Source organism: Dasypus novemcinctus, chromosome 23 (genome assembly GCF_030445035.2).
Source record: "Dasypus novemcinctus isolate mDasNov1 chromosome 23, mDasNov1.1.hap2, whole genome shotgun sequence".
Lineage (NCBI taxonomy): Eukaryota > Metazoa > Chordata > Mammalia > Cingulata > Dasypodidae > Dasypus > Dasypus novemcinctus.
This window is the reverse complement of record NC_080695.1, coordinates 19,073,614-19,101,258: the sequence shown is the minus strand read 5'-3', so window position 1 is coordinate 19,101,258 and position 27,645 is coordinate 19,073,614. Positions and strand designations below refer to the sequence as shown.

Genomic DNA, 27,645 nt, shown 5'->3' with positions numbered 1-27,645 from the left:
GTGGCGCTTGAGCCCGGGGGTGTTGTGCCGAGCGTCCCAGGCCTGCCCCGGGGCGGGAAGGGGCGCTCACCATGGAATCTAAGGCGGACACGAGGCTGGTGATGATCTCGTCCTTGCGGGCGAAGGCGGGGTTCCAGCGGTCGGGCCCACAGCCGTTGGTGGGGACGTCACAGCGCTTCCCCAGCAAGGCCATGGTCACCTGGAAGCGGGGGAGCGCACGATGGGTGCCCCCCGCCTCGCCCGCGAGGCCCAGGGCCTCCCGGACAACGGAAGCCCGAGCAGGCGGGGGCGCGGACGGCAGGAGGCCACGGGGTGCGCCCACGGCGCGGCCAGGTCCGAGCCCCGGAGCCCAGCCCGGGCCGCGCAGCCGACTCGCCCGCACACGCAGCTCTGGCCACGACCCTCCCCCACTCGCACACCCTCTGCGGCTCCCTACCGCCCGCAGGGCTCAGCCCGGCACGCGGGGCCTTCCCCAGCTGGCCCCCACCCCCTCCAGGTCTCGACTTCCTGTCCCTCGCCCCGACTCGCACCCCACACCCCAGGCCCTCAAGCTTCACCCCCCATGCCTCCCCTGCCCCTGGAGATTACGCTCCCTCTATCAGAGGAGCTTTCCCGGCCCCTGTGCGTTTCACCATTGCCTCTGCCAGGAAGTCCGCCCTGACTGCCCTCCTCTGGCTCCCCCATGCCTTGGATCAACCCCGTCCCAGCACCGCACCGGCCCGACTTGCTGGGGCAAGGCCACTGCCCTGCTGGCCTCTGAGCCTCGGCTGACGTGTTGGCTGTTGGCTTGGTTTGAGAGGCGCAGGAAGACAGCGCAGGACAGAGCCCATGTCATCACAGACCGAGCCTTCCCCAAGGCAGGCCTCCGGCCTGTTGTCACGGGGGCTGCTGGAGGGCAGGGCTGCACACTCCCCCTTCCTGGGGCTCCCTCAGGCCAGGGCTCCCCCAGACCTGGAACGGGCCGCTGTCCCTGCGGGGCGCCCTGCCCCCTCCTTTCCTGATCCCAGGCATCACGTCTGCGGGACCGGCACCCACCCTCCAGGCAGCAGCCCACCACCAAGCCAGGGAAGGGGGAGAGATCTGAGCAGGGACCCCCGGCACCCTGTCCGGGCCAGCCCTCTAGCACTCTGCACGCTGGCCCTGGCCTGGTGCAGGCGGCAAATCTGGGGGAGCAGTGGGGGGCGAGCAGGGCTATAAGGAGACTCCCGGCCAACTCTGCAGACAGCTGGGGGGAGGGAGGGACCAGGCGGGCGGTCGTGGGGCCAGACGGTCGCAGCTGCCATCCCACTCCACCCGCTCTGCGAGGGCAGGGACCGGGCCGGCTCAGCGCCCGACATGAGCCACGGGGCAAGGCAGTGTGGCCCCAGCTCTGGACCGTGACCTTTCCACGGGCCAGGAAACCAACAGCACGGATCAGTCTGTCACACCGGGCGAGTGCATCTTAGCCTGCTAGTGCTGCTATGACAAATACCACAGCACGGGTTGGCCCAAAGAACAAGAATTCATTGGCTCACGGTCTGGAGGCTGGAAGTCCAAAACCGAGGAGTGATCGGCAAGGCCACACTTTTTCCCAAAGTCCACGGTGCTGGCAGTTCTCTGGCCCGTGGCGGTCCCTCTCTCCTCTCGGCGTCCTGGCTTCTACTGACCATGGCGACCAAGTATCCTCTCTTTAAGGCCCGCAGTGGTACAGAAGAAGGCCCACCGGTCTAGCTGGGCCGCACCTTAACTACTAACATCTCCTAAGGCCCTGTTTAGGACGGGGCACACCTGCAGGAATGTGGCTCCAGCCTTGAACTGTGGCGGATGGGACTCGATCCCCAGCAAAGGGTAAGGACTGTTGGACTTCAGTTACAGACGTGTTCAAAGGAACCAGGGGTGGGCCAGGGAGGGGCCCTGGGCTCGCTCTCGGCCAGCCTGCTCCTTGGCTGTGCCTAAACGTTGACTGTAACCACCGGCCAGTCTGCATGTGGCCAAAACGTGCCTTGGGTTCATGCCTCGATATTTTAGAACATGGATTTCTTCCCGCAGGCTGCAATTTTATAAAAGCTGGAAACCCACAGCACTGAAGGGATGTCGAGGACCTACGACAGGCCACGGATGGGATACAGGGGTGAAACGAGAGGCCGCCGGTGCCACAGCCGGTGAAGCCCCCCCCAGGGCCTGACCTGCCAGCTGACTCCAGGAAGGACCCGGCTGAGGGGGTGCCTGCAGCCAGGTAGGCCTGCTGGGGAGCCTGGAGACATCCGCCCGCCCCCCACCCCGCCGGTCCCTTGAGCCATTCCCAGAAAGGCGCCTCCCAGCTGCTGAGGCCCAAATTGAATCAGGGCGGAGCAGGACGGCACCAGACAGCGCTGCAGCCCTGGCCTCCGGGTGGCCGCAGGCGGCTGCCGGCCCCTTCTGGCAAAGGTCCTAATTCATTTAGGAAGGAACCAGGGATTCAGGGCTGGGGGCTAGGGGGCCGGGCTGCTGGGCACATCCTGACTCCTTTCTCCAGCCATCTGGGCTCCCGGGATCTTCTGTCCTGGTCTAGAGGCCAGGGGGGCAGGGCAGGTGGGTGTGCTCGGGCGCAGGGAGGGAAGAGGCTGCTCCCCATCGCCCAGGGCCTTGGAGAGGGGGCCGGGGTCCAGGGGGCTGGAGCTGTGGCCGGCTGAGGGGCGGGGGCCGCTGGGACGCAAGCCAGGGCTGAGAGGCGGGCCCAGGTCCGCGTTGGGGCCGGATCGCGCCCCCCACAACACGTGTTCCAACCCTCCCCCATGTCCCCGCGGGCGTGAGCCCACGTGCAAGCAGAGTCCCTGGTGAGTCGGGTGTGCACCGTGTGTGCACAGGATCTGCAAAGATCCTACTCGGGTGTGGCCGACAGACTCCACGGGGCCTTCACTGGTGCCACTGGAGGCCTTCGAAGGAGAAGCCGGAAGTCGGAGGAGCCACGGGAGGAGACCGAGGACGTGGCCACATGGCGGGGGCAGAGGCATGTCGGGAACCCCAAGCCGGGGGGTGCGCCAGCACCAGACCGCCCGGAGCCCGGGAGAAAGCATGCCCTTGCCGAGGCCTCCCTCGGGCCCTCTGGCCTCCAAAACCGGGAGCCAGGCGCTGCCTGCTGTTTACGCCGCCCCCCGTCCCCCCCGTGGGGTGCTGGCCGGCGCAGCCCCGGTAGGAAGTCCACCTGGACCCTGGTGGGCGCAGCACGCAAACCTCGAGTTTGCTCTGCTGGACAAGAGCGGTGCTGGTTCTAAACTGAAAATGAAGCGGGCAGAAGCAGAGCACCCAGTAGAGCAACAGAACACCAACGCGGAGGTTGCCCAGGACGCCGGGCCCAAGGGTCGGCGGGAGGAGGGACGCTGAGGGCAGAGGCTTTGGCCCCAGAAACCCGGGCACCGAGGGGCGAGGCCACCTGAGCGCAGCTCCAGGGCACCCGGGAGAGGACCTGGGGACGATGGCGACGCGAAGGGAGAGGGAACGGGCAGCCGGCTCCCGGCCTGGGGGCCCGAGCAGCCAGGGAGTCCCGGAGCCGGCTCCTGCAGGGCTGGGGGGGCGGGCCCCTTCCTCCCCGGCTTCCGGGCTGCCTTCGTCCCCCCCTAGGCCGCCCTCCCACCCCCTCCCGGAATTGGACGGCTCCCCGCGGAAAGCCCCCGGCTCGCCAGGGCCTCCCCCTTCTCCGTCCGGCTCCCGCCCCCCTGCCCGGTGGTCTCACCCACCCCTGGGCTGGCGACTCTCAGTTCTCTAGCCTCCCCCCTCCGAGGTGCCGCCTCTCCTGACTGCCTCCTCCCCAACTCCTCGTCCCCGACGTCTAATAATCGTCACGCAGCCTTGAGTTCCTCACCCAGGTCCACTTCTCTGGATTCCCGGGCATCCAGGCAGGGGCTCCGGCTGAAAACGGGGGACCACCCGGACTCCCTTTTCCCACGCTTCCCAAGACAACCACCAGAGTCCAGCCAGCTCAGCTCCAAACGGCGTCTGCATCTGCCACTGCTCGCCTCCCACCCCCGCCGCGGGCCCCCTCCAAGCAGGAGCCAGACAGTTCGTGCTAAACAAGAATCTCAAGTCACTCTCCTACTTAGAAACTTCTGAGGGTTTCCCACGGCAGGAAGAAGGAAAACCAACGCTTCCCTCGGCTGCCAGGCCGCGACCTGGGTCTGTCTGTCTGCTCTCCCCCCTCTCCTCTCCCCCCTGCAATGGGCTCGGGCTGCACCATCCTCCCTTCTGTCCCTCAAGTCCACATGCGTCCACATCGCAGGGCCCTTGCAAATGCTGCTGCTGCTGCAGGGGGCTTTTCCAGACCCCGAGCTTCCTCCTGCTGCCTCCTTGGCCCCGCCGGGTTCCCGAGAGCCGTCCTCGGCCACCGCGGCTGAAGCAGCGGCCCCCGCCCCTCACCGTCACTACCCGTTTCCTCCTCTTTGCACAGAAGCCGCTGTGAACTGGAAGTCCTCGTTCACAGCTCCGCGCCTCACCTCCCCAGCTAGAACGTAAGCTCCACGAGGCCAGTGCCCACGGCCATTCCCACTCCCAGGCCTCGGGGGTGCTTGTGAGGAACGCGCGACCGAGACTCGGGACCAACAAGGGCCGCAGCTGGTCAAGCGGGCAGGAGCCGGGATGCACACAAGACACAGCAGAGGCCCTGGCAACTTCTGGCTTGCCTGGTCGGCAAAAAACAAAGGAGCAATGCGGAGGCGGCTCTGGACGAAGTCTGGATAGCCAAGGAGGAACGGGTTAGAGAAGTGACAGCAAATCGAGACGGTGGCTGTGTCTTAATGCTCCCGAAAGCCCCAGTCCGGGTGGCTGCTCAGGCAGACAGGTGACCCGGACAGGGGGACCCGGACTGTAGTCCCTGGGCCCCAAGCAGCCAGCAGCACTCCTGACGCTTGCTAGAAATGCAGTGTCTCGGGCCCCACCCCAGGGTCCCCGAGTCAGAGCCTTGGGGATGAGCGCTGGTGGGTCTGTGACACCTCCCTGCTACTGAGAGAGCCTCATGGGAAGTGGAATTGGCCCAATGGATAGGGCATCCACCTACCACATGGGAGGTCCAGGATTCAAACCCAGGGCTCCTTGACGCGTGTGGAGCTGGACCACGCGCAGCGCTGATGTGCCCAAGGAGTGCCCTGCCATGCAGGGAGCCCCATGTGCAAGGAGCTTGCCCTGTAAAGAGAGCCACCCAGCGTGAAAAAAGTGCAGCCCGCCCAGGAGTGGCGCCGCACACATGGAGAGCTGACACAGCAAGATGATGCAACAAAGAGACACAGATTCCTGGTGCCACTGACAAGAACACAAGCAGACACAGAAGAACACACAGCAAATGGACAGAGAGAGCAGACAACAGGGGGCGGGATAGGGGAAGGGGAGATAAATAAATTTTTAAAAAATAAATCTTAAAAAAAAAAAAGAGAGAGAGAGCACCTCCTGCCTCCTCCCGCCACAGAGGGACCAGCCAGGGTCCAGCCCGAGGCCGCCAGCCCCGGTGAGGTAGAGATGAGGTCTGTCTTTCTGTCCGCAGGCCGCAGGAGGACAGGTGGCTGGGGGGAAGAGAAGGACCAGCTGGTGGAATTCACAGCAGACACCAGGCCCACAGCAGCTAGGGTTTGCCCGCAACTTTCTTGGGTTTAGGTTAGCATAGGAAATTCTGTGTCCCAGGGAACCTCTTCATCCCAGGCAAACTGGGATGGCTGGTCACCCCTTGTTGCAGCCCATGACATGGGGACGAACAGGGCAGGAGCCCACACGCCTATGCGGGCACTTCATCCAGGGAGACCCCAAGGTGGGGCGAGGAAGCCTCCATCCTGACGTCCCTGAAGGCCAGGCATGGGCCGGAGGGGCCAGTCCTGTTTGATGAAGCCCCAAAGGGCAGAGTTGGGACGGGGGAGGGAAGTAAGGGTCCTGGGTTCGAGTCCCAGGTCCGCAGGAGCCTGGCTGTCTAACACACAGCCTCCAGGCCTCCCTTCTGTGAACCAAGGCAGCTGGCACCTACCCGCTGCTCCCCCAGGTTCCTGGGAATCTGTATTTTAAGTTCCTCGGGTTGGGGGGTTGGGATCTGAGAGGCAGCCAGGTGCCGGCGGGACCTCGGCCATCTCAGGGGACGTTTCCAGCCCTGCCATCCCGACTCCACTTTCTGAGAAGCCCGGCTCTTCCTGCCTGCCCCCCTCCCCCGCCAGGGGTTCCTCGCCCAGACGTTGGCAGCTGCAGCGCTGGCCTCCAACTCTCGGAGGCCCTGAGCCAAAGGGGAGCCGAGAGCACCAAGGCCTGCCCGAGGCCAGGCTGCCGGGACTGCAAGGGAGGAGGTGGCAGGAGCCCAGGGCTAAGCCCCCACGCCGGGGGCTAGGGGACGCCCAAACGGGCCCAGGACCGAGAAAGCAAGTGCCCAGGACGTGAGCCTGGCCTGGCCACCAGCCACAGGCGTCCCTTGCCCAGAGGCTTGGCCACCACCCTCTTGGACCAGAGCCCAAGACCAGCCCACCTGGAGGGCGGGTGCGACAGGGCCATTTCCTCAGGGCCGGGACTGGCCAGGCTCCTGGCAGAAGCTTAATTCTCACGACAGCCCTCGTTTTACAACGGAGGAATTCGAGGCTCAAGCATTCTGCCAAAGCCCCCCAAGCAGGGGGCGGCAGAGCTGGGACCCGAGCCCACCCGGCTCTGACTAAATCCCCAGGCGCGGCCTCCGACCCCCCTTGCCCCGGGCATGCCGACTGTCGTTTGGCTCAGCCCTGCCCAGCAGGACCCCGGGGGCCTGGCACGGCGGGGGGCAGGGGCGGCCTGGCAGGAACCCACCAGAGCTCTGCCTCTCTGATGAGTCGGTGCTGGGTCCACACCACCCACGCCCTGCCCAGGGAGAGGGCGTGTCCCCAGAGCCCAGTGCCACGTGGGGCAGGTGCCCTACTGGCCAGTGGCCCCACTGAGAAGCCGGACCCCTCCCCTCCTCCACCCCTCAAGTGTCCAGAAAAGCACAGGCTTAAAGCAGCAGGGGTGTGAGCAAGTAGCTGGCAGGGAGTCTGAGTGTGCAAATGTGATGGAAAGTGTGTCAGAGAGGGAGTGTGGGCGTACGTGTGTGACAGAAACTGGGGAAAGGCACAAATGAGCATGTAACACATGTACACGCACGCACACCTGCACACACACAGACACATAGCCCATGTGCACACACACAACAAGGACAGTCCTGGGGGAAACCAAGCGACCTGACTCCACAGGCCAGAAGGGCCACCTGTACCCCAGCACGGTCAGGGGAAGCAGAGGTCAGGGGAAGCCGATTTGGCTCAATGGACAGAGCGTCCGCCTACCATATGGGAGGTTCAGAGCCGATGCACACAAGAAGTGCCGTGCCATGCAGGAGTGCCGTGCCACGCAGGAGTGTCCCCCGCGTAGGGGAGCCCCACACGCAAGGAGTGTGCCCCGTAAGGAGAGCCGCCCAGAGTGAATAAAGTGCAGCCCGCCCAGGAGTGGCGCTGCACACATGGAGAGCTGACGCAGCAAGATGATGCAACAAAAAGAAACACAGATTCCTGATGCCGCTGACAAGAATACAAGCAGCCACAGAAGCAAACACAGCAAATGGACACAGAGAGCAGACAACTGGGGGTGGGGAGTGGGGAAGGGGAGAGAAATAAATTTTTTAAAATTAAAAAAAAAAAAAAAAGCAGAGGTTGCCAGCTCTTCCGCAATCCACACATCCGTCGTGCCACCAAATTCCACAGAACCCACCACGAGGTGGTTATTCAGTTATTAATGTCAGCTTACATCGGGGGAGACTGAGGCACAGAGCAGTGTGAAGCACTTGCCCACGGTGATTCATGGCAAGGGAGGGAGCCTGCCCACGAGCCGGTCTGCCCCACCCCAAGCCTCAGCATCAGGGGCACACCTCCCCCCTCTTCACTTCCCACTACCTGCTCGCTCCTTCATTCATTCACTCGTTCACTCATTCCACACACCCCTGTTGCAGCCCGAGGCTTCCACTCCTTCCACGCTAGGCCATGGTGGGGATAGGAAGGAGAGGACACGGCCATTTGGCCAGCAGCTGGGTCACAGTCCTGAGGCAGCGAGCTGGGGGGCCAAGCGGCAGCAGCTCAGCAGAAGCTGGTGGCCTGGCTACCTGCCGGGGAGGCTCCGGTCCCTGGGTGCCTTCCCTGGCCTTGCCTCAACCCCGACTCACTCACAGAACACCTACTGGGAGCTGCTCCGTGCCAGGTCCCGGGCCATGCAGGCTCAGCAATGACTCAGACTGGTATCTTTCAAAAATAAATAAAAATACATTAAAAAAAAAAAATGACTCAGGCCCCACCCACCCTCCTGTGCTCAGAGGGCAGATGCGCCGACAGAATTACAAGGCTGTGAAATGAGTACAGGCGGAGAAGCTCGCACCAGCACCAAGCCTGACACGGGAGAAAGCAGCCATCCCCCCTTTTCTTGAAACACTGTTTATCAGGAAGCAGATGTGGCTCAAGCAAGTGGTCTCCCGTCTACTATATGGGAGGTCGCAGGTTCGATTCCCGGGGCCTCCTGGTGAAGGCGAGCTGGCCCCATGGAGAGCTAACACAATAAGATGACACAACGGAAAAGGGAGAGAGGAAAGACAATGAGAGACACACAACAAACTAGGAAGCTGGAGTGGCTCAAGCAATTGGGTGCCTCTCCTCCACGTCGGAAGGTACCAGGATCAGTTGCCGGTGCCCCCTAAAGAGAAGATGAGAAGACAAGCAGACACAGAAGAACACACAGCAAAAGGACACAGAGAGCAGATAGAGAGTGCAAGGGGTAGGGAGTGGAATAAATAAAATTCTTAAAAAATAAACACTGTTTAGTTCGTTTTGGGGGAGAAGGAGTTAGTCGAAGAAGGCTTCCCCAAGGAGATGACTACTGTGATGATGGGAGATGATTGGGTTTTGAAAGATGAATAGGAGTTCTCTAGGTACATGAGTGGAAGGAAGATGTTGTCACTTTGTGGACAGAGGCAAAGGAAGAAGCTTAGCTCATGAGGAGCTCCGTGAGTAAAGACATGAGTCTGGGTCTACTCAGTGTCCACTCTGGAGGGCTAACTCTAAGGTGGGAGTCGACGCTCAGGGACCTTTCCTGGAATGGAGGAAGGGGATGGGGAGAAAAGAGAAAGAGGGGGTACCTGGCTAGCACATCTCTGATCCAGAAGCAGACGAGAGTGCTGGCAACCCAAAGCACCCACGCACACTCACACGTGCACGCTCATGCTAATGCAACTCCTCCTGGGACAGATTCCAGCACAGTCTGACTGCCAGGCCAAGGAGAACCCTCGCAGGGGCGGCGGCTAACCCGTGCCAGCAGGCAGGCGACACAGTCCCCGTCCCCCCGGCGCTGGGGCATGGCGAGGCACAGGACACGGGCTTTCGCTGGCAGGGGCTGACCGTCCCTGTCGGAATCTGCTGCCGGGCGGCCAGCTGGCCCGTGCTTTCATCTCGGTGCCATGCCTGCTCCTGGCCTCCCACTCCAGCCTGCAGGTCGCCCTTGCCCTCAGGCTCTTGGGTCTTTGCACCTTTTGTTAGAAACACCCATCCCGTGCCCCTCTGCCCCCGTGTCCCTTTGCTGGCTCCCTCCTAACTGCTCTCTGGCCCGGGGGCGGCTGGCCTGTGGGCCCTCGACTGGGCTCCCACAGCTCCTCCGTCCTCTGCCCCGAGACCACCAGCTCCTGGAGAACAGACCCAATTCCTTTCACCTATGCATCCCCCAGGCCTGCTGAGCCCCAGCCCGATAAACAGAACTTGGCTTTGAAAGGCCTCCAAGGTGAGAGGCCAGTTGTGCAGGTCAGGTCAGACATGAGGAAGGCAGGCCGAGAGGAAGGGGCACTCTGGTGAGAGAGGATGGCTCGAGCAAAGGCACCGAGGCACCAGCGAGCACCTGTGGCAGGAGGGGCAGCCGGCGTCCAGTCCGGGACATGGGGGGCGCGGGGTGAGGCGGAGAGGGGAGCTAGAGCTGATCGCTGGGGTGCTTTCAGCGCACACCTGGGATGTGTCAGGTGGGGTACACCCCACACTCCCATCCTCAGCCGAGCCTAGGCCTCCCGGGGCCCTGCTCCAGCCCTCCTCCAAGGTGGAGGCAGACTGCGAACCTACGGAGATACACCTACCCGGAGCCTGCACCCCTCCCCACCACGCCACACCACCCTCTGGGTACTCAGGACCCTGGAAATCACTGGCCAAATGAATCCCCCTTGTGTCCTCCCTCGTGTGATGATTTTAAATGACGGCAAATTCTTTGACACTTCTCCCATGAATGGGGAAGATCTAATCCCCAGCCTCTCGAATATTATGCGCTGGCCTTCACGACTCATTTCTAACCAACAGAATATGCCGGAAGTAATGCGGCGTGGCTTCCAAAGCTGTCACAAAGGGCGATACGCTGCTCCCAGCACCCCCGCCTCTCTCTGAGACACTCGTCATTGGAGGTCTGCATTGACATGTAAGAAGTCAGGCTACTTTACAGCCACCATGCTGGAGAGACCAAGTGGAGAGAGAGATGCCCAGGGAGCCCCAGGAGTTTCCCAGCTCAGACGTGTGTGAGGAAGTCTTCCAGATGACCGGGGGAGAGACCCTGAGCAAGGCCAGCTGGTGGAAGCCGGTCAACCCCCAAACTGTGAGAGATGGAAAGAAGAAACGATTGTTGTTTCCAAGTTTGGGGCTATTTGTTATGCAGCCACAAATAACCAATACAGACCATACAGATGCAGGTACACCCCAGGCCTGACGAGTGGTCAAGGGGCAACTATTTGGGAGGGTGGACAGAGTTTGGATACATGGATTAGGGAGTCCACATGCATGTGCACAAGTTTGCCCCCACCCATCCCCTGCAGGGCAGAGCTGGGGTGAGAAGGGGTGGGCCCACGGGGACCCTCCCTCTGTCCTCCTCTTCCCAGCTGCCAAATATTAAGGGTGGGTCTGCCTACAAGAAAGGCTGCTGGAATTTGCCCTTAGGGACCCGTGACAGGTAAAAAATGGCCCCAAAAGATATTTATATTCTAACGCCTGGAACCTGTAAAAGCTACTTTATATGGAAACGGCATTTCTTGCAGATGTGAGTAAATTAAGGACCTTGTGATGGAGAGACAGCCCTGGATTATCAGGGCGGGCCCTAAATGCCATCACCTGTCTCCTTATAAGACACAGACAAGGAAGAGAAGGAGCTGTAACAGGGAGCAGAGAGAGTTCTGAAGAAGCTGCCCCTGAACACTGGAGAGATGCGGCGACGAACCCAGAAACGCCACGAGCCAACGGAAGCTGCGAGCGGCCAGGGCTGGTTCTCCCCGGAGCCTCCGGAGGGGACGTGGTCCTGCTGACCCCCTGGTTTTGGCCCAGGGAAGCAGATTTGGGACTTCTGGCCTCCAGAATGGCGAGAGATGCCACTTCTGTCCTTTCAAGCCACCACGGTTGTGGTAACTCATGCCAGCGGCCACAGGAAACCAGCAGGGACCCCTCCCTCCCTGCCCCACCCCAGCCCCACCTCACACGTCGGGGTCCACGTCCTCACCCCCTCAGGCACGCGGGCCCCCGCTCAGGCCTGGCTTTGCTGGAAACTTCTGCCATCCCTTCCCCATCATCGGAAACCCCAGAAGCACCGCTGGGCAGGCCTGGGTTTTTCCAGATGCCGGGGAAGCTCCTCGGGCTTGAGTCTCACTGCCCTGCGTACCAGCTGGGGCGTTGGAACGGGTGAAAACAACACACCCGGCCACGCAGAGCAGCGAAGGCAGGCGCCCGCCACCCAAACACGCCCCCGCGCCATCCGCCGCCATATGCTTGTTTCTGGAAAAAGAAGCTTGAGAGAACAAACAAAAAGAAACTTCTCCCCTCCTGGGAGTGGGGGAGGGGGCACCCTCCCTGGCTTCGCCCCTTCAGACATTCCACCTCCGGCCCCAGGGGCTCGCGGTGGGGACGGACTTGCCTGGGGCCCTGGTTCCTGCCCCTTCCCCACCCCAAGCAGAGTCACACCCCAGAAGGGCGCCCGCCTGCCCAGGCCAGGCTCCCCGCCGGGCAGCAGGAGGGGGTCTTATACCCAGCTGTGGGCAAAGGCAGAAGGCCTGGACTCCTGGCCAAGGCACCCAAGTCCCAATCCTATCTCCGCCTCTGCAGTGGGCGCCAAAGGGGACCCCCAAGTCCGCTTCCTCCTTCCTACTAATGAAGCCTCCAGCGTCCAAAAGCGGGGGCCTCCCAAGCCTGGGGTGAATCTGGGTGATTCTCTAAGGCTTAGATCAGGGCAATCCCGTTCCCCCGTCCTGCGAATGGCATAAAGGGGAACCCGTAAGAGACACGAGGGGCTTCTAGGAAAGTTCTTGATCTTCGCCAGAGGCGCCTGCTTCCTTCTAGCATGTTCTCCATCATCAAGTCACCTTTGGCCATGGGTGCCCATCACACGGAGGGCGCCATGACCCTGCACCAACCCCCTCCCGACATCGGGGTGGCTATTCAACGCCCGCATTGCTTAGGCCATTTTTAGTGGCGCTTTCTTTCATGTGCAGCCTAAAGCATCTTACTTCATTCAGCCTTCCCTGGCTGTGTGACCTTCCGTCTATTCCCCAGTCACCAACAATGAACTGAATAACAGACCACCACTGCCTTTTGAAACTGGCGGCCAGAAAGCACCACCCAGCAAGAGTGAAGAGCCTGCGGGGCCCAGCGTCCCAGGACAGAGACTGGGCTGGTTCACTCAACCATCCTCTCCCCTCTTCTGTGGGCAGGAAAACAAAACGCTCCCAGTCCTGGGCTCCCGTGCAGCCGGGGATGGCCACATGTCATGGGGTGAACCGTCGTCTCCCAAAAGGCATGTCCGAGTCCGAACCCCAGGTCCCGTGAACGTGATCTGGTTTGGAAACAGGGTCTTTGAAGACGTGATTAGTTAAGACAGGGCCAAACTGGGTTGGGGGGCCCTGAGCGAAAGGGCTGGTGCCCTGTAAGAAAGGGAAATCTGGAGAGACACGTGACGACGGAGGAGCACAGCGCTGCGCCCGAAAGCCAGGGACTGCTGGCCACCGCCAGAAGCTAGAGAGGCAGGGACAGTTATTTCCCCACAGACTTCAGACGGACCCTTGACTTTGGACTTCCAGGACTGTGTGACAGTATATTTCTATAGTTTGAAGTCACCTAGTGCATGGATGGCGGCCCAGGGAAACTGAGGCACTGTGTGACACCAACGTGGCCACTGAGGTGAGGCAGAGGTTTCCCCTCCCGGAATACAAAGGGAGAGCTGGCTGCCCAATCCCGTCCCCCCAACCCCCTGCCGGGCAGGTTGCAGCCCCTTTAACTAAGACGACCAGAGCTGGTACCCAGGACGGAGGAGCCAGGGCAGGGAGGACCTGAGCAGCTGCCCGGGGCTGCGCTGCCTCCCTCCAGGCTCGCCACATGAGCAAATGAACCCCCCACCCCGCAGGCCCCTGTTTGTCGGGGTACCTGCCACAGAACACACTCCTGTGGAAACCGAGTCCTTGGCGAGCATTTTCAAATTCAGAGCCACTTCTGGCTCCGCGTTAGCCACAAGCCTTGTTTGACACTTTCGTCTTGGTACCATCTTCCTGTAGTTTATGTTCTTTATAAGCCTTTCAAATCGTTTCCAAAATAGGTGGGATATAAACAAATAAAAGCAAATCAGTCCAAGAAACGTTCAAAAGCCCCGACGCCAGGCACCATTCGAGAATGAGAAGGAAACCCTGCCTGGCCGTGAAACAAGCCAGACGTAAAAGGGCAGATATTGTACGATCACACTGACAGGAAACAACCAGAATATACAAATTCAGAGAGACGAGAGTAGGTGACTGGCGACAGGGACGGGGCAGAGGTGGGGTGAGGGGCGTCGATGCCTGACGGGGACGGAGCTTCCGTTTGGGGTGACGGGAACGTTCAGGTGACAGATGGTGGTTACGGTGGCGTAGCACTGTGAATGTGATGAGTACCACTGAACTGTATGCTTCAAAGTAGTTAAAACGGGAAAATTTATGTTGTATATACATACCACAATAAAATTTGAAAATTAAAAATAATTGAAAAAAAAAAAAAAAACCCTGCCTTCCAGGATGCTCGTCTAAAGGGGGAGCTTTTAATCCCCTGAACCTCACTTTCCTCATCTCCAAATGGGGCAAATCCAACCGACCGACAACACCGAGGGGAGAAGCAAATAGCATTAGCTGAGCTGGAATCTACTCCCAAACTCCAAGCCGGTCCTGATAAACTTCCCTGTCCATCCATCCCCTCCACTGAGGAAAGTTCGCCCGAGCATCAAATCTGAGTTTCTCTTGCTGCAGTCACCACCTGCTTCCTTCCACGAGGGGCGGCAGCAGACGGGGGAATGCTTGGATGTGCTGCCTCTGCAGTGATCTCGCTCAAGATGACCTTCCCCCAGGCCCCGGCCTTCAGACAGGCAGAGGAGCCAGAGGGACCAAGCCCCCCACCCTGGCCCCCAAGGCTGCAGGACCTCGTGGTGGGATGGTGGACGGAGGGACTCCAGCTCTGGATAAGGTGTGTGCTGGAATCGTGGCCCCACGAAAGGCACGCTCGGGTCCCAACCCCGGCCCCGGGGGCGTGGACCATTGAAGACGGTGTCGTGAAGGTGTGCCCACACTGAAGGAGGCCGGGCCTTCATCGAACACGGCCGAAGTCCTCGTAAGCAAAGGAAAGTGGACACTGTCAGAGCTGGAAGTCAACAGGACCAGAGGAGAAAGGAGAAGGCAGCGCCATGGGACGGAAAAGCCAAGGAGAAGGCCTGCCGGCAGCCAGCACTGGAAGCCACCGCCTCCGGGGGAAAGCATCCCCTCGTTGACACTTGGGTGTGGACCTCTCCTAGCCTCAAAGCTGGGAGGCAATGGATTCCTTTGTTTAAGCCAACCCGGGGTACATATCTGTTTTAGCAGCTGGGAAACTAACACAGCACAGAAAGAGTTGACTTTTCAGGTCCATTCCAAATACGAGGTCCTATGTTATAGCAATATCGGCAATAAAACAACAACAATATCATCGCATTAGACCCAGTTACACACTTTGTCACCCAAATTCTTGATTCTGGACCCTGAAGTACTACGCTAAGTCTAAGCTCATTTGCTGGTAGAAGTTACAGGGGCACGGGCTTTGGTGCAATGGGAGGGAATGCTTTCCACCTGGGGGACTGTGCCCAGTGGACGACCAGGCTGCTGTGTAGGCACTGAGTTTCCCACCACTGGGGGTCAGCAAGTGGAAGTTGACCTTTAAGGATCCTTTCACCAAGGAATCTGGCCTTGGGATAAGGTGGGCAGAGGTCAAGGGCAGTTTGCTTTGGCCAAGCTGGCAAACAGGATTATAAGCGCAAAGGCAGGGAAGCGGATGTGGCTCAAGCATTTGGGCGCCCGCCTACTGCATGGGAGGTCCTGGGTTCAGTTCCCGGTGCCTCCTAAAGAAGACGAGCAAGACAGCACGCTGACACAGCGAGCCGATGCAACAAGATGACGCAACCAAGAGACATAAGGAGGAAAACTCAATATGCAGGGAGTGGAGGTGGCTCAAGCAATTAGGCACCTCTCTCCCACATGGGAGGTCCTGGGTTCAGTTATCCGTGCACAAAAAAGACGAGCACGTAACAAAAACACACAGAGAGAGCAGAAAGCAAGCATAAACAACAAGGGCGTGGGGGAGAAATAAATACAACTAAATCTTTAAAAAATAAGTTACCACTTGGCCCAGTGGTTAGGGCGTCCGTCTACCACACGGGAGGTCCATGGTTCAAACCCCCGGCCTCCTTGACCCGTGTGGAGCTGGTCCATGCGCAGTGCTGATGCGCGCAAGGAGTGCCCTGCCATGCAGGGGTGCCGCCCGCATAGGGGAGCCCCATGCGCAAGGAGTGCGCCCCGTAAGGAGAGCCACCCAGCACGAAAGAAAATGCAGCCTACCCAGGAATGGCCTGCCCAGGAATGGCACCGCACACACGGAAAGCTGACACAACGAGATGACGCAACAAAAAGAAACACGGATTCCCGTGCCGCTGACAACAACATAAGCGGACAAAGACGACGCAGCAAATAGACACAGAGAACAGACAACCGGGGGGGGGGGGGGAAATAAATAAACAAAAAAATAAATGTAAAAAAAAAAAAGTTACCTCTTAAAAAAAGAGCAAAGGCAAAGCACTTTAGAAAGTAAACTCTTAACACTTCTAAATATACACTCGAGTGCCCCGGAGTCTAGAGCTTCATGGGCACCCTCAACCAAATATCTCCATTTCCATTTGGGGAAACTAAGGCTCAGAGGGGACAGACTGGCTCCCAGGTCTTTGGCCACCCAGAGCTGTCCTCTCCCATGTGCTCCATTGCTAGGCTAGTTAGAAATTCCTTCTGACTCACTAGAGGAGGTCCTTTGGGGAAACACGTTTCATTTCTTACCAGCAATAATTTAGACAGCCTCCTAATTTCAGTGCCGTGCCCACGTGTCTGCTTGTACTGCATCCTCCCTCACGGCCATCTATTGGAAAAGACATCAGAGAGATGGACAAACCACAGCTCCATGCGACACCACAGCGGGACATCTCGGAAGGGATGGAGGAGGCCAGGCACAAGAGGTCATGCTGTAGGAGGCCATTTATATCCGTTCGAAACGCCACGAGAGAAGTCAAGGATGGTGCTCATGCTGAGGTGGGGGTCAGGGGGGTGGCAATGCCTGGGAGGGGGCACGAGAAGGGCTTCTGGGGGTCACGGTGTTTCCTGCCCTGGGTGCTTGTTATTGGGTGTGTCTGGCTTGTAAAAATTCATCATGTTGTTCACTTACAATAAATAACTTTTCTTCTTAAAAAGTTTTTAAAAAACACATGGTATTGGGACACCCAGTTAGACAACCAAAAACAGGAAAGCTGCGTCTTTCTAACCCTGCCCTGCTTCAAATAATGGGGACACAGTCGTGCCCGGAGGCCGAGCCCTCCCCAGCCCCCGGCCCCCACATGGGGCAGAGGGATAGGACAGCCTGCTGGAAACTTCTCTGCACACCAGACTGTAACTTATGGCCAAGCTCCTTCCCTGCCCACCAGCCCAGGATCAGGGTTTTTTCCCCCACTCCAACCCTCCTCGGATCCCCTCCACAAAACGACTCGGAGACGTGACTCAGGAGGTTTAACCAGGTTCCCGCCCCTCCAGCCAGGACTCTTAACTCTGTAAATTTACACTACGAAAATGAGCTAAAACGCAAGCGTTCACAGACAAGGACAATGCACCCAAGCCTTTCATATGTTCACATACTCAGACAGCCACTCAAATCTGGGGAAACAGCCAACAAGCCCGCAGCTGGCTCGTGGGGGCCGGAATCGTGGTGACCTCAGCGACACAGCTGAGAGCCTGCAGGGGCGCCCCAGACCTCCCATCCCGGGGGGATGGGTGCACCAATGACCTCTTTCCCCTACTTTCTTGCACCATGCACATGCTCTAAGATACATACTACTTTTGCAGTCTGGAAAAAAATAACAGAGGCTTCATTCTTAAAAAACAAAACCAAACCAAAAACCACCACCGAGAAGGCTCTCTCGGCTGCCCCACCCCCCGGGACAGGGAAGCAGGGACTTTCCTGGACCGGGGCCCTCCTGGCCCCATGGGCCCCTGGCCCGGGCAAAGGGCAGGTCCCGGGAAGTACAGGCCCCGTGCTGCTCTCCCGGGGAAAGCGAGAGGCTGCCCGCCCGGGGCAGGGACAGCTTCTGGAAGGCAGGCTCCAGCCCCCTCGGGCGGGGGGGACGGCTCCCTGATCAGAGGGGGCTCCCCACACTGGAGCGCCGGGCACTGAAGATGATGAACACAACTCCGAACTCAGACGGGGCCCAGGCCGCCCGTGCCCGCTCCCCCAGGCGGGCGGGCAGCGCTGCAGGGTCAGGTTTCCACCCCTTAGGAGAGCCTGGCGCCCGGCTCCTGGCGGGTGGGCAGGGGAGGCCGCCGCCTGCGTGACCGGGATGAGAAGTCGCAATCGCGGCTGCGGCCTGCGTGCCTATGGCAACAGGCAGCGTGGCCTTGGAGACTAATCCCAGGCTGCAGCCGCAGGGCCGCGCTGGGCAGGGCTGCAGCTCCCTGCGGAGCCAGAGGCCACCGCGCCCTGGGCAGGGGACCTGGGGCCAGCCAGGCTCCAGGCCGGGGAGAGGGCGCCTGCCTGGCAGCCGTGCCCCTGGCCGGGCTGACACACACACACGTCACCAACGCCACCCCCCGTCACAGCACCCCCTCGCACAGACAGGTTTGTGGGGATCCGGCCACATGCCAACGCCTGCACCTGAGTCGTGCCACCCAGCACTGGGACCTGTCACAGATACCCCCACCCTCGAGACACTCAGGGGCTGCCAGGGAAGAGGACACTGCCACCAAAACAGACCGCCGGCTGGGGAAAACACCCCAAACACGGTGTGATCAGCGTTTCTGTTTGGGGTGGTGAGAAAGTTTTGGAAATGGATGGTGGTGACGTTGTACAACACTGTGGGTGTAATTACAGCATTCCCCGTACACTTAAAAAGTAGTTAAAACTGTTGGTTTACTTTTCATCTGGGAGGCTGGGGACTGAACCCAGGACCTCGTACACGGGAAGCAGGTAGCGCCATCTGCTACCCAACGAGAGTCACGTGTGTTCACTTGTTTGTTTTTGGAAAGACTGGGGCTCAAACCCAGACCTCGTACGTGGGAAGCTCTTGAGCTACATCTGCCCCCAAAACTGTTTTGAATGATGAAAAAGTTCCTGAAAAAAGGTTTGCTGTACATTGTCCATGCAAGTAATGCCACTGGATTGTACACACAGAAATTCTGTTATCTAGATGTCGCCCCAATAAAATCTTTTATTAAAGGATTAAAACGTCAAAAATTATCCTCTATAATTTTACTGCAATAAAACTCCAAGACAAACACACTTTGAGGAGTTCTGATCAGGGTGGCGACACAGGTAGAAACTCATCAGGCTGGACACTTGAGATAGAGGCATTTTACTGTAATAAATTAGACCTCAATGGAAAATAAAAATCAGTGCCACTCAAGAAGCCCAGAACAGCAGGTGGGGCGGTCAGGGGAGGCGACACCTGAGCTGAGTGAAGGTCACAGGGAGGGGCTGGCCAGAGGAAGGCCTGGGTCCAGGACACGACTGTGGGCAAGCAGGAGGCTGCCCTGCCCCTGCAGTGCCCACCTCCCCTGGACGATCACTGCTGGGCAAATACCGGAAGACTCCCTGTTTGAAGGACTGCCAGGACACGCAATCACCCTCCTGGGAAGCTCACATGCCACAGACGGCCTGAGTGGGGCAGAGGCATCGGCGCACGAGGCGGTTGGAGGGGGCGGGTAGGAGAGCTGGGCCCAGCCCTGGTGACCGCAGCACCCAGTTCAGGGCAGCAAGAGGCACAGGCTGAAGGACCTCAGTGTCCAGGAAGGGCCTCAGAATTTCACCTTTCAGGCCACTGGAGGCCCTGGAGGGTTCGGGGGGCGGGAAGGGGCAGAGCAAGACGTGGTCACATGTTGGGAGATTCTGGCTGGCGGTGGCAGGCAAACTGGGAGGGGCAAGATTAGGGCCGGGAGACCAGAAGCTACCAAGCTTCTGCGAAGTCCAGGTAAGAGATGGCCAGGTGTGAGCCAGGAGGCAGCAGTGGGGAGCAGACAGGCAGGAGGCTGGAGAGAGGAGGCCGGGGCAGCAGGGACAGGCAGGGAAGAGGCTGCAGGGAGGAGGCTGGAGAGAGGAGGCTGGGGCAGCAGAGGACAGGCAGGGAGGAGGCTGCAGGGAGGAGGCCGGGGCAGCAGAGGACAGGCAGGGAGGAGGCTGGAGAGAGGAGGCCGGGGCAGCAGAGGACAGGCAGGGAGGAGGCTGGAGAGAGGAGGCCGGGGCAGCAGAGGACAGGCAGGGAGGAGGGTACTGGCTGAGTCTGAGTGCCAGGGCCATCTGAGGGGGAGGTTCTGCGGCCAGTGGGTGATCAGAGGGCCTGGGCTGGAATGGCAGCAGGACACCTGAGGGGGTGAGCTGCCCGGGGAGAACGGATAGGGAGAAACTGGAGGGAACCTGAGGACGAAGCCTGGGAGAGCTGGAGGATTCAAGGCAGAAGATCTGACAAAGGAGAGCACCGAGGATGAGTGACTGGGGGAGGCAGAGGAGGGTCGGGTCACGGAGGCCTGGGAGGTGGGAGGTCAGAGGTCAGGGAGGGGGACGAGGACCACAGGAACGCTGGGACTGGCGGCAGGGCTGGGGGAGCAGGGGCAGGGCGGCAGGGGCCGGGGGCTGAGGTGGGGTGAGGCGGCAGAGGCAGGGGAGGGGCTGAGAAAGGAAGCTGAGAAAGCAGGGGGCTCAAAAGGGCTCAGCTTCTGATGGCGACACCGGAACAGACGGGGCTGGACGGCCACGCGCCCTCTCCCGGGCGTGGGCCAGGCCTCCCACGTCCTTCCAGAACTGACCCGGAACCTCCGACACAGACCCAGGGCGACACTGACCCTCTCCCCGTCAGCCCAGGGGCCGAGCCACGACGGCCCCCAGTCCCCTCCACATGGTGGGAAGGCAGGTGCAGGATGACAGGGACCTAAAGCCAGGCCAGGGAGGGGACCCCCAGACCCGGGTCCTCACTTGTTCACTGCTGTCCCCTCAGAAGGTAGAGCAGAGCCTGGTGCATCGTGGAAACCCCACAAATGCTCGACGGTGACAAGAGGCTAAAGGAAAGGGGACGTCTGAGAGCGGGGGAGGTGCACGATTGCGCACCCAAGGCGCCCCACGTCCGTGCCTCCCACCCCCCCTCTGCACGAGGAGGAAACCGCGTGGGCCCTGCAGCCCGGCCGCGCTGGGTTCAAGTCCCTGTCCAGCCATCCCCGGGTGGCAGCTCCCGTCAAGGCATGTGAGCCCCTTGGCGCCAGGGCAGATGGCACCGCGGGTCGTGCTGTCCCCACGTCGCGAGGACCTTGTGAGGCAATGCGTGAAGCCTGTCTGGCACCTGGCCTGGTGGGTCACGAGCCCTCATTAAATAAAAGCCAGCCCCGATGGCGACGGCGGCTGCGCGCTGATGTCGCCGCGTCTCCAATCCCGGGTCAGCCCACGCAGGCCTTCCGACCGGCGGCGGGAGGACACCCCCCCCCCCCCGCGCCCCGGTGGGAGGTACAGGCCTGGCTCGGCTGCCTCCCCCCACCCTCGGGCTGGCCCTCGGTGGCTTCTCTGGGCTTCTCTGCTAGTGCATTGGTATTTATTTGCTCCCAATCAGGGCATGTACAAAAGTTCAAGGGCTGGTGGGAAAAAACCAGCACTGGGTGGTGCCAGACCCTGCGGCCCCCTTGCCAGACATAAACATGCCTTGCTGAGAAGGAACCTGGATGAGGCACATCAGGCCTTTTCTTGTTCAGACGGGGCTGGGTGGAAAAAAGCTAATCACAGCTGGCTGATCTAATCTCGGGGCGTTGGCTGCAGGGGCGCTCCCCTAGCTGGCAGCCAGCCCTGCCCCCTTGAGCTGGCTCCCGCCCTCCTCCTGCTGCCTCTGGGCCCAGGGGTCCCAGGGAAGGCCCTGCCCTGGGGTGCGCTAGCTTTTAGGAGAGCCGAGTTCGGATCCCAAATTCTGCCCTCAAGTACCCCCTAGACACTGGCCCTCTCAGCTTCAGTCCCCCCACCTGTAAACTGAGAAACTGGTTAGAGGGTCTCCAAGGGCTTTCCCGCCCGTAGCCCCAGAGAAAGGGCCACCCTGGCTCCTCCCCCGGCTCTAGAACATTCATGGAAGTCATGCACGCCCCTTCCAGCTCAACACCCTCCCACCCCGTCCAGCCCTGTTCTTGCCACACCCTCCAGCTTTCCTCACTGTGCTTCCCATTCCGGGGTCCCCTGCAGTCCCTCCCCCTGGGGCCTTGTCCCCATCTGCAGAATGCTGGGCCACACCGACCGATTACGCAGCCTTTTCAGTGCACCTGCAAAGAGCCAGACCCAGAACTGGTGGCTGAGTCTGGCACGGTCCCTGCCCCCAAGGAGCTCCTGGGCTCAGAAAGAGAAGCTGAAGCTTCTCACTGGTGGCCCAGAGTCTCCATCAGCTCCTCAACCAGGAGCCAAAGGAGGGTGGGGATGTGACGGAGAGCTGGCTCCAAAGGGCGGGTGGGGCCCACTGGGGCGGGGGCAGCTTGGGCTAAGGTTTGGGGCAGGGGCGTACAGCGGGGCTCTGATGAGAACCGGGAGCCACGAAGGCTTCCAAGCAGGGATGGACAAACGAGGGGCCGAGCTGAGCTATGAGGCTGTTTAAAAAAAAAAAAAAAGTCACCGACGGTGGGAGCACTGGGGCCTGGCAGCCCCCCTCCAGCAGCACCAGGCCCACACGCGACCCATTTCGCAGATGGGCACACAGAGGCGTAGGGATGACGCGGCGCTCAGTGGGCCCGGCGGCCAGCTCCCACGGAGACACGCGTCCCACACGCCCGGGAGGAGGCTCTTCTCTGCGGGGGTCCCCAGCCTTCGGGGACGCGTCGCCTGGCCCGCACCTCTCGCCAGCTGCTCGCGGGCGCACACGCGCCGCGGCTGAGGCTCGGCGTCCGTACCCTGTACCCCACTCCTAATCTGCACTCCTGTGGGCGAGAGCCCACGGCAAACAGGGCCGCCTGCGGGGGTTGTTTTCAGGCAAGGCGGGGCCGCCCCGAGGAGGGTGAGTCTAGAGCCATATCATCAGAGGCCTCAGAAGGAGAACCCGGAAGTGCCAGCAGCCAGAAAGGAGAGGACCAGGTGGCAGGGGGGTGTCGCCAGCCAAGGAACCCCAAGGGTGGCCGGCACCAGGCCACGGCAACCTTCAGCAAGAAAGCGCCTCCCCCGCATCTTGATTTTGGACTTTCAGCCTCAAAACACGAGCCAGTAAATCCCCACTTAGTGGTGAGGCCACCCCCTGCGTGGCATGTGTCGCAGTCAGCCAGGCCCCGTCCATTCCTCGAGAGTAGTGGGCGGAGGACACCATCGGGCAGGGACGGCGGGGCACACGGTCCACCGCGCACGTCACAGGGAAGTCTGCGGACCCCCAGCCGGCAAGTGACTGAGCGCGAATGGCCTGGGCCCCAGAGGACAGCACATCGTCCTGCAGCCAGGCACGCACTTACCTGTCACGGCTGTCACTCACCCATCAGGGCTGTCACACACCCATCACGGCTGTCACTCACCCATCAGGGCTGTCACTCACCCATCACGGCTGTCACTCACCCATCACGGCTGTCACACACCCATCACAGCTGTCACACACCCATCAGGGCTGTCACACACCCATCACGGCTGTCACTCACCCATCAGGGCTGTCACACACCCATCACGGCTGTCACTCACCCGTCAGGGCTGTCACTCACCCATCACGGCTGTCACTCACCCATCACGGCTGTCACACACCCATCACGGCTGTCACTCACCCATCAGGGCTGTCACTCACCCATCACGGCTGTCACTCACCCGTCACGGCTGTCACACACCCGTCACGGCTGTCACCCAGCCATCACGGCTGTCACACACCCATCACAGCTGTCACACACCCGTCACGGCTGTCACTCACCCGTCACGGCTCACTCACCCGTCACGGCTGTCACCCAGCCATCACGGCTGTCACACACCCATCACGGCTGTCACACACCCGTCACGGCTGTCACTCACCCGTCACGGCTCTCACTCACCCATCTCGGCTGTCACCCACCCGTCACGGCTGTCACCCAGCCATCACAAGCTGTCACACACCCATCACGGCTGTCACACACCCGTCACGGCTGTCACTCACCCGTCATGGCTGTCACTCACCCATCATGGCTGTCACCCACCCGTCACGCCTGACATCCCAGCACCCCGGAGGAGGAGGCAGGACGGGGACCTTCATCCACCCCACGGCTGGACAACAGAGGCCGCGTGGAGGGCACCTGCCCGTGATCACGCCAGGCCCCCGGGGAGCTGGGACTGACCCCCTCGTTCACGGCACCCCCTTCTCCGCATGTGTGACTCCCACCTCGGCGCTCCGCCATCCGGGGTGAGGAAAGCGACCTCAGTGTCCGGGGACAGGTACTGGGCTCACCTGAGGCTGCGGCCAGGTCGATTTCACAAAGGTGCCCTCCCCGCCCCTTCCCCATCCACGCCAGGGACAGGGAGCGCCCAGCCGAGGCCACCACAGGCCTCCCTAGAGCCAAGGAGAGGCGAGCAGGGCAGCACCTCGCCTGAAGCACGGGGACACGGGAGCCTGCCCGGGGCCTGCCGGGTCGAGCCCCTTGCTCTGCCCCCGGGGGCTGTGTGATGCTGGGCAACTTGCTGCCCTCTCTGGGCCTCGGTCTCCTCCTCCATTAAAGATAAAGACACACATAAGGCCCTGCTCCATCCCCCCTCAGGGAGCAGCCACGGGCCCCAGGAGGCCTGACAATCACCTTTCTGGGCAAACTTTGCCTAGGCTCTTGGGCCTAGCTGAGCCCTACTTCCCCCCATCTGCCAGATGGTTAAGGGCCTTTGGGGCTGGGGGCCAGGCCTCCTTCCTGGGGTCCCAGTGGAGCCTGAGGCGGGCTTCCCAAAGGCATCATGGGGGTGCCAGTATAGCTCAGTGGTTAGTGCCAGCTTCCACCCACGAGTTCAATCCCGGCCCCAGGACTTCAGAAACTACCATCAGGGAAGCGGACGTGGCCCAATGGATAGGGCGTCCATCTACCACATGGGAGGGCCGTGGTTCAAACCCCGGGCCTCCTTGACCAGTGTGCAGCTGGCCCATGCGCAGTGCTGATGCGTGCAAGGAGTGCCCTGCCACGCAGGGGTGTCCCCCGCGTAGGGGAGCCCCACGGGCAAGGAGTGCGCCCCGTAAGGAGAGCCGCCCAGCGCGAAAGAAAGTGCAGCCTGCCCAGGAATGGCGCCGCCCACACGGAGAGCTGACACAACAAGATGACGCAACAAAAAGAGACACAGATTCCCGTGCCGCTGATAAGGAGAAAAGCAGTCACAGAAGAACACATGGCGAATGGACACAGAGAGCAGACAACTGGGGAGCGGGGAGGGGAGAGAAATTTAAAAAAAATAAAAACAAAACAAAACGCCATCACCAAAGCATCCTGGGCGCTTGACGCTAGCAAGGTCCCACGTGTCTGGGGACCTCACTTTTCTGAGCCAAAAATAGAGTGAGGGCCCAGGGAAGGACCTATGCTGCCAAGGATTCCTGATAGGTTATGCGGTCAGCGGCAGGGAATTTCTGGAACGCGGCCAGCCTGCCCTGAGACCTCAGGCTACGCCTGCAGACCCCGAGCCAGGAGGGTGGGAGCCAAGATCACCGGCTCAGGCCCACTAAGCAGCCCCATCTCAAGCCCAGGTTGGGAATGACGCCTTTTTCTGAAGTTCTGGCCTCCAGCTGGAGGCACAGGCCTGCGGGAAGGCGCCCCGGCGCACTCCTACCCCCTCGTTCCGTTCCCAGGCTCTGGCCGTCCCAGGCCTCCTGAGAAACCTCCTTGTGCGGCCGAAAGTTCTGCAGGGGCTCCTGGAGGTGGCCTGCAGCCACCTGCAGCGGGAGCCACGTCTGGGCCTCCTGGCCCGGCCACGCCCGCCTCCCCAGGGACGTCCACCCTCACAGAGGTCCAGAAAGTTCTCGGCCGCTCCAAGAGGGAAAACACGGCCCACACCAGCAGTGACAGAGCCCAACGTCGGAATTTCATTTCAGCCACAGCCCTCATCTTCCAGAGAGGTGACGCGCCCAAGACAGGTCCCCTGCTTCTCCCGGGGTCTCCTGGGAAGCCTCCTGTAGGGAGGCGCACCCAAACGGTTGTCCCTCTCCCCACCCGGGCAGACCCAAAGGACTGGGCCCGCTGGGATCTACCTGGACACGCGCCGAGGCTTAAGGGGTGACCCCGGGGGATGCCATGGGCTCCGAAGGGCAGAGGCGGGCGCCCTCTCTCCTGCTCGTCTCCAGGGCCACCCGCTTTTCCCACGCTCTACCGCAATAACTTGCCAGCCTCCCGCCTGCGGGCAGAACCTGCGGCCAGGCTGGACGCTGCGGTGGTTTGAATTATGCACCCCAACAAAGTCATGTTTCTTAATCTTAATCCACGCTCCCGTGGGAGCCAAGCTGGGTAAACAGGACCTTTGGAAGATGTTATTTTTAGTGCAGGTATAGTCTAACTGAATCAGGGTGGGCCTTGATAAGCCCGAGAAATCAGAGGCCGTGAGTCAGAAGAGCAATGAGCAGAAACCAGAAGAGCAGCCGCCAGGAGAGGGGGGACGGGAGAGGGAGGCACGGCCATGGAACCCCGAGGGTCAGGGCAAGCCCGCACCAGCACCCAACAGACTTCCAGAAAAGGGAGGCCTTGCCGGCACCTTGATGTTAAACTCCTAGGCCCCGAAACCAGGAGACAATAAATTCCTGTTGTTAAGCCAACCGGGGTGTGACACTTGTCGTAGCAGCCTGGCGGACTAAGACAAACGCCCTGCCCACTCTCATTTCTCCACCTCCCCCACCAAGGCCTGCTCTAAAGCCTCTCGCGAGGGGCCCGCCTGGCCTCCTGAAACAGGCAGGGGCTGCTTCCCAGCCACAGGCAGACAAGGGGACTCAGGGGGCACCTGCGGGAGGGGCGAGGCGCCCCAGGCGCAGAGTCACGAGATGAGCTCCTGGACCTTGTCTTACAACTCCAGAACCTCGGTCAAGTGTCTTGCCAGCCAGGGGCTCTCAGTTTCTCCATGTGAAAAGGAATGGGAGAGCCAACATTCTGAGGCCCCTCCCAGCTCTACCGTCTCCTGGCTCAAAAGGAGGCGGCACAGGAAGCAGCTGTGGCTCCGTCAGCTGGGCTCCCGTCTACCGTATGGGAGGCCCTGGGTTCGCGTCCCGGGGCCTCCTGGTGAAGGCAGGCTCGCCCACACGCTGTGGAGCACCGCCCCGCCTACAGACGCCACAGTGAGCTGACTCAGCAAGGTGACGCAACGAACAGGGAGACAAGCAAAAACAGAGACGAGTGCACAGCGAATGGACGCAGAGAGCAGACAGCAAGCAAGTCGCGAGGGGGGGAGGGGAAATAAAATAAATAAATACGGACACAGAAGAACGCACAGCAAAGCGGACACTGAGAGCAGAAGGCCTGCAAAAAAGCCACAAGGGGGGGGGGATTAAAAAAAAAAAAAGAGATGGCACGCCCTACCAAGAGGTCCGGACGAGGGTGGGGTGAAGTCCGGGAGGTGAAGGAAGGAGCCCTATGGAAGCCACCAGCCCCAGCGCCAGGCACGAGGCACCCGAGCCAACCTGAAAGACCCAAAACTCAGCAGCATCGAGCACAAGGCCCGGGAGGCCCGAAAGGAAAGCACCACCACCAGCGAAAGCAGATAAACCGGACTGTGTGAAAACTGAAAACTTCTGTGCTTCAAAGGACACTATCAAGAGAGTGAAAAGGCAACCTACAAAAGGGGAGAAAATATTTGCAAATCCTATCTCTGATCAGGGTCTAGTATCCAGAATACATAAACAAGTCTTAAAACCCACCAATAAAAAGGCAAACAAGCCAATTTAAAAATAGGCCAAGGACCTTGTGGTGGCTTAAGTTACGTACCCCAGAAAACCATGTTCTTAATCTTAACCCATTCCCGTGGGAGTGAGGCCACGTAAACAGGACCTTTTGATGAGGTGACTTCAGTTGGGGTGTGGCCCTGCTCAGCCAGGCTGGGCCTCAGCCCTTTTACTGGAGGTCTCACAGAGAAGTCCAAGGAGAAGTCACGGGCAGCGGCCAGCTGAAGCCCACAGTACCAGGAGGAGAAAGGAAGGGACACTGCCACGTGCCGG

General features: G+C 60.5%; 1 protein-coding gene across 7 annotated transcripts in view; it reads right to left on the bottom strand.

Annotated features, from left to right (window-relative positions):
* Nucleotides 1-27,645, bottom strand: part of GTF2IRD1 (GTF2I repeat domain containing 1) — a 119,272-nt gene that overhangs the window by 80,997 nt on the left and 10,630 nt on the right. For 2 of the 7 annotated variants that reach the window (XM_058285951.2, XM_071211179.1), the window contains exon 2: nucleotides 71-199. In XM_058285951.2, the coding sequence (XP_058141934.1) occupies nucleotides 71-193 (123 nt within the window). In that variant the 5' untranslated portion in view covers nucleotides 194-199. Of the gene's footprint in view, nucleotides 1-70; nucleotides 200-1,514; nucleotides 1,678-27,645 lie in introns of those variants that run through there. The other 5 variants (XM_058285948.2, XM_058285947.2, XM_058285949.2 and 2 more) reach the window with 5 other exon arrangements.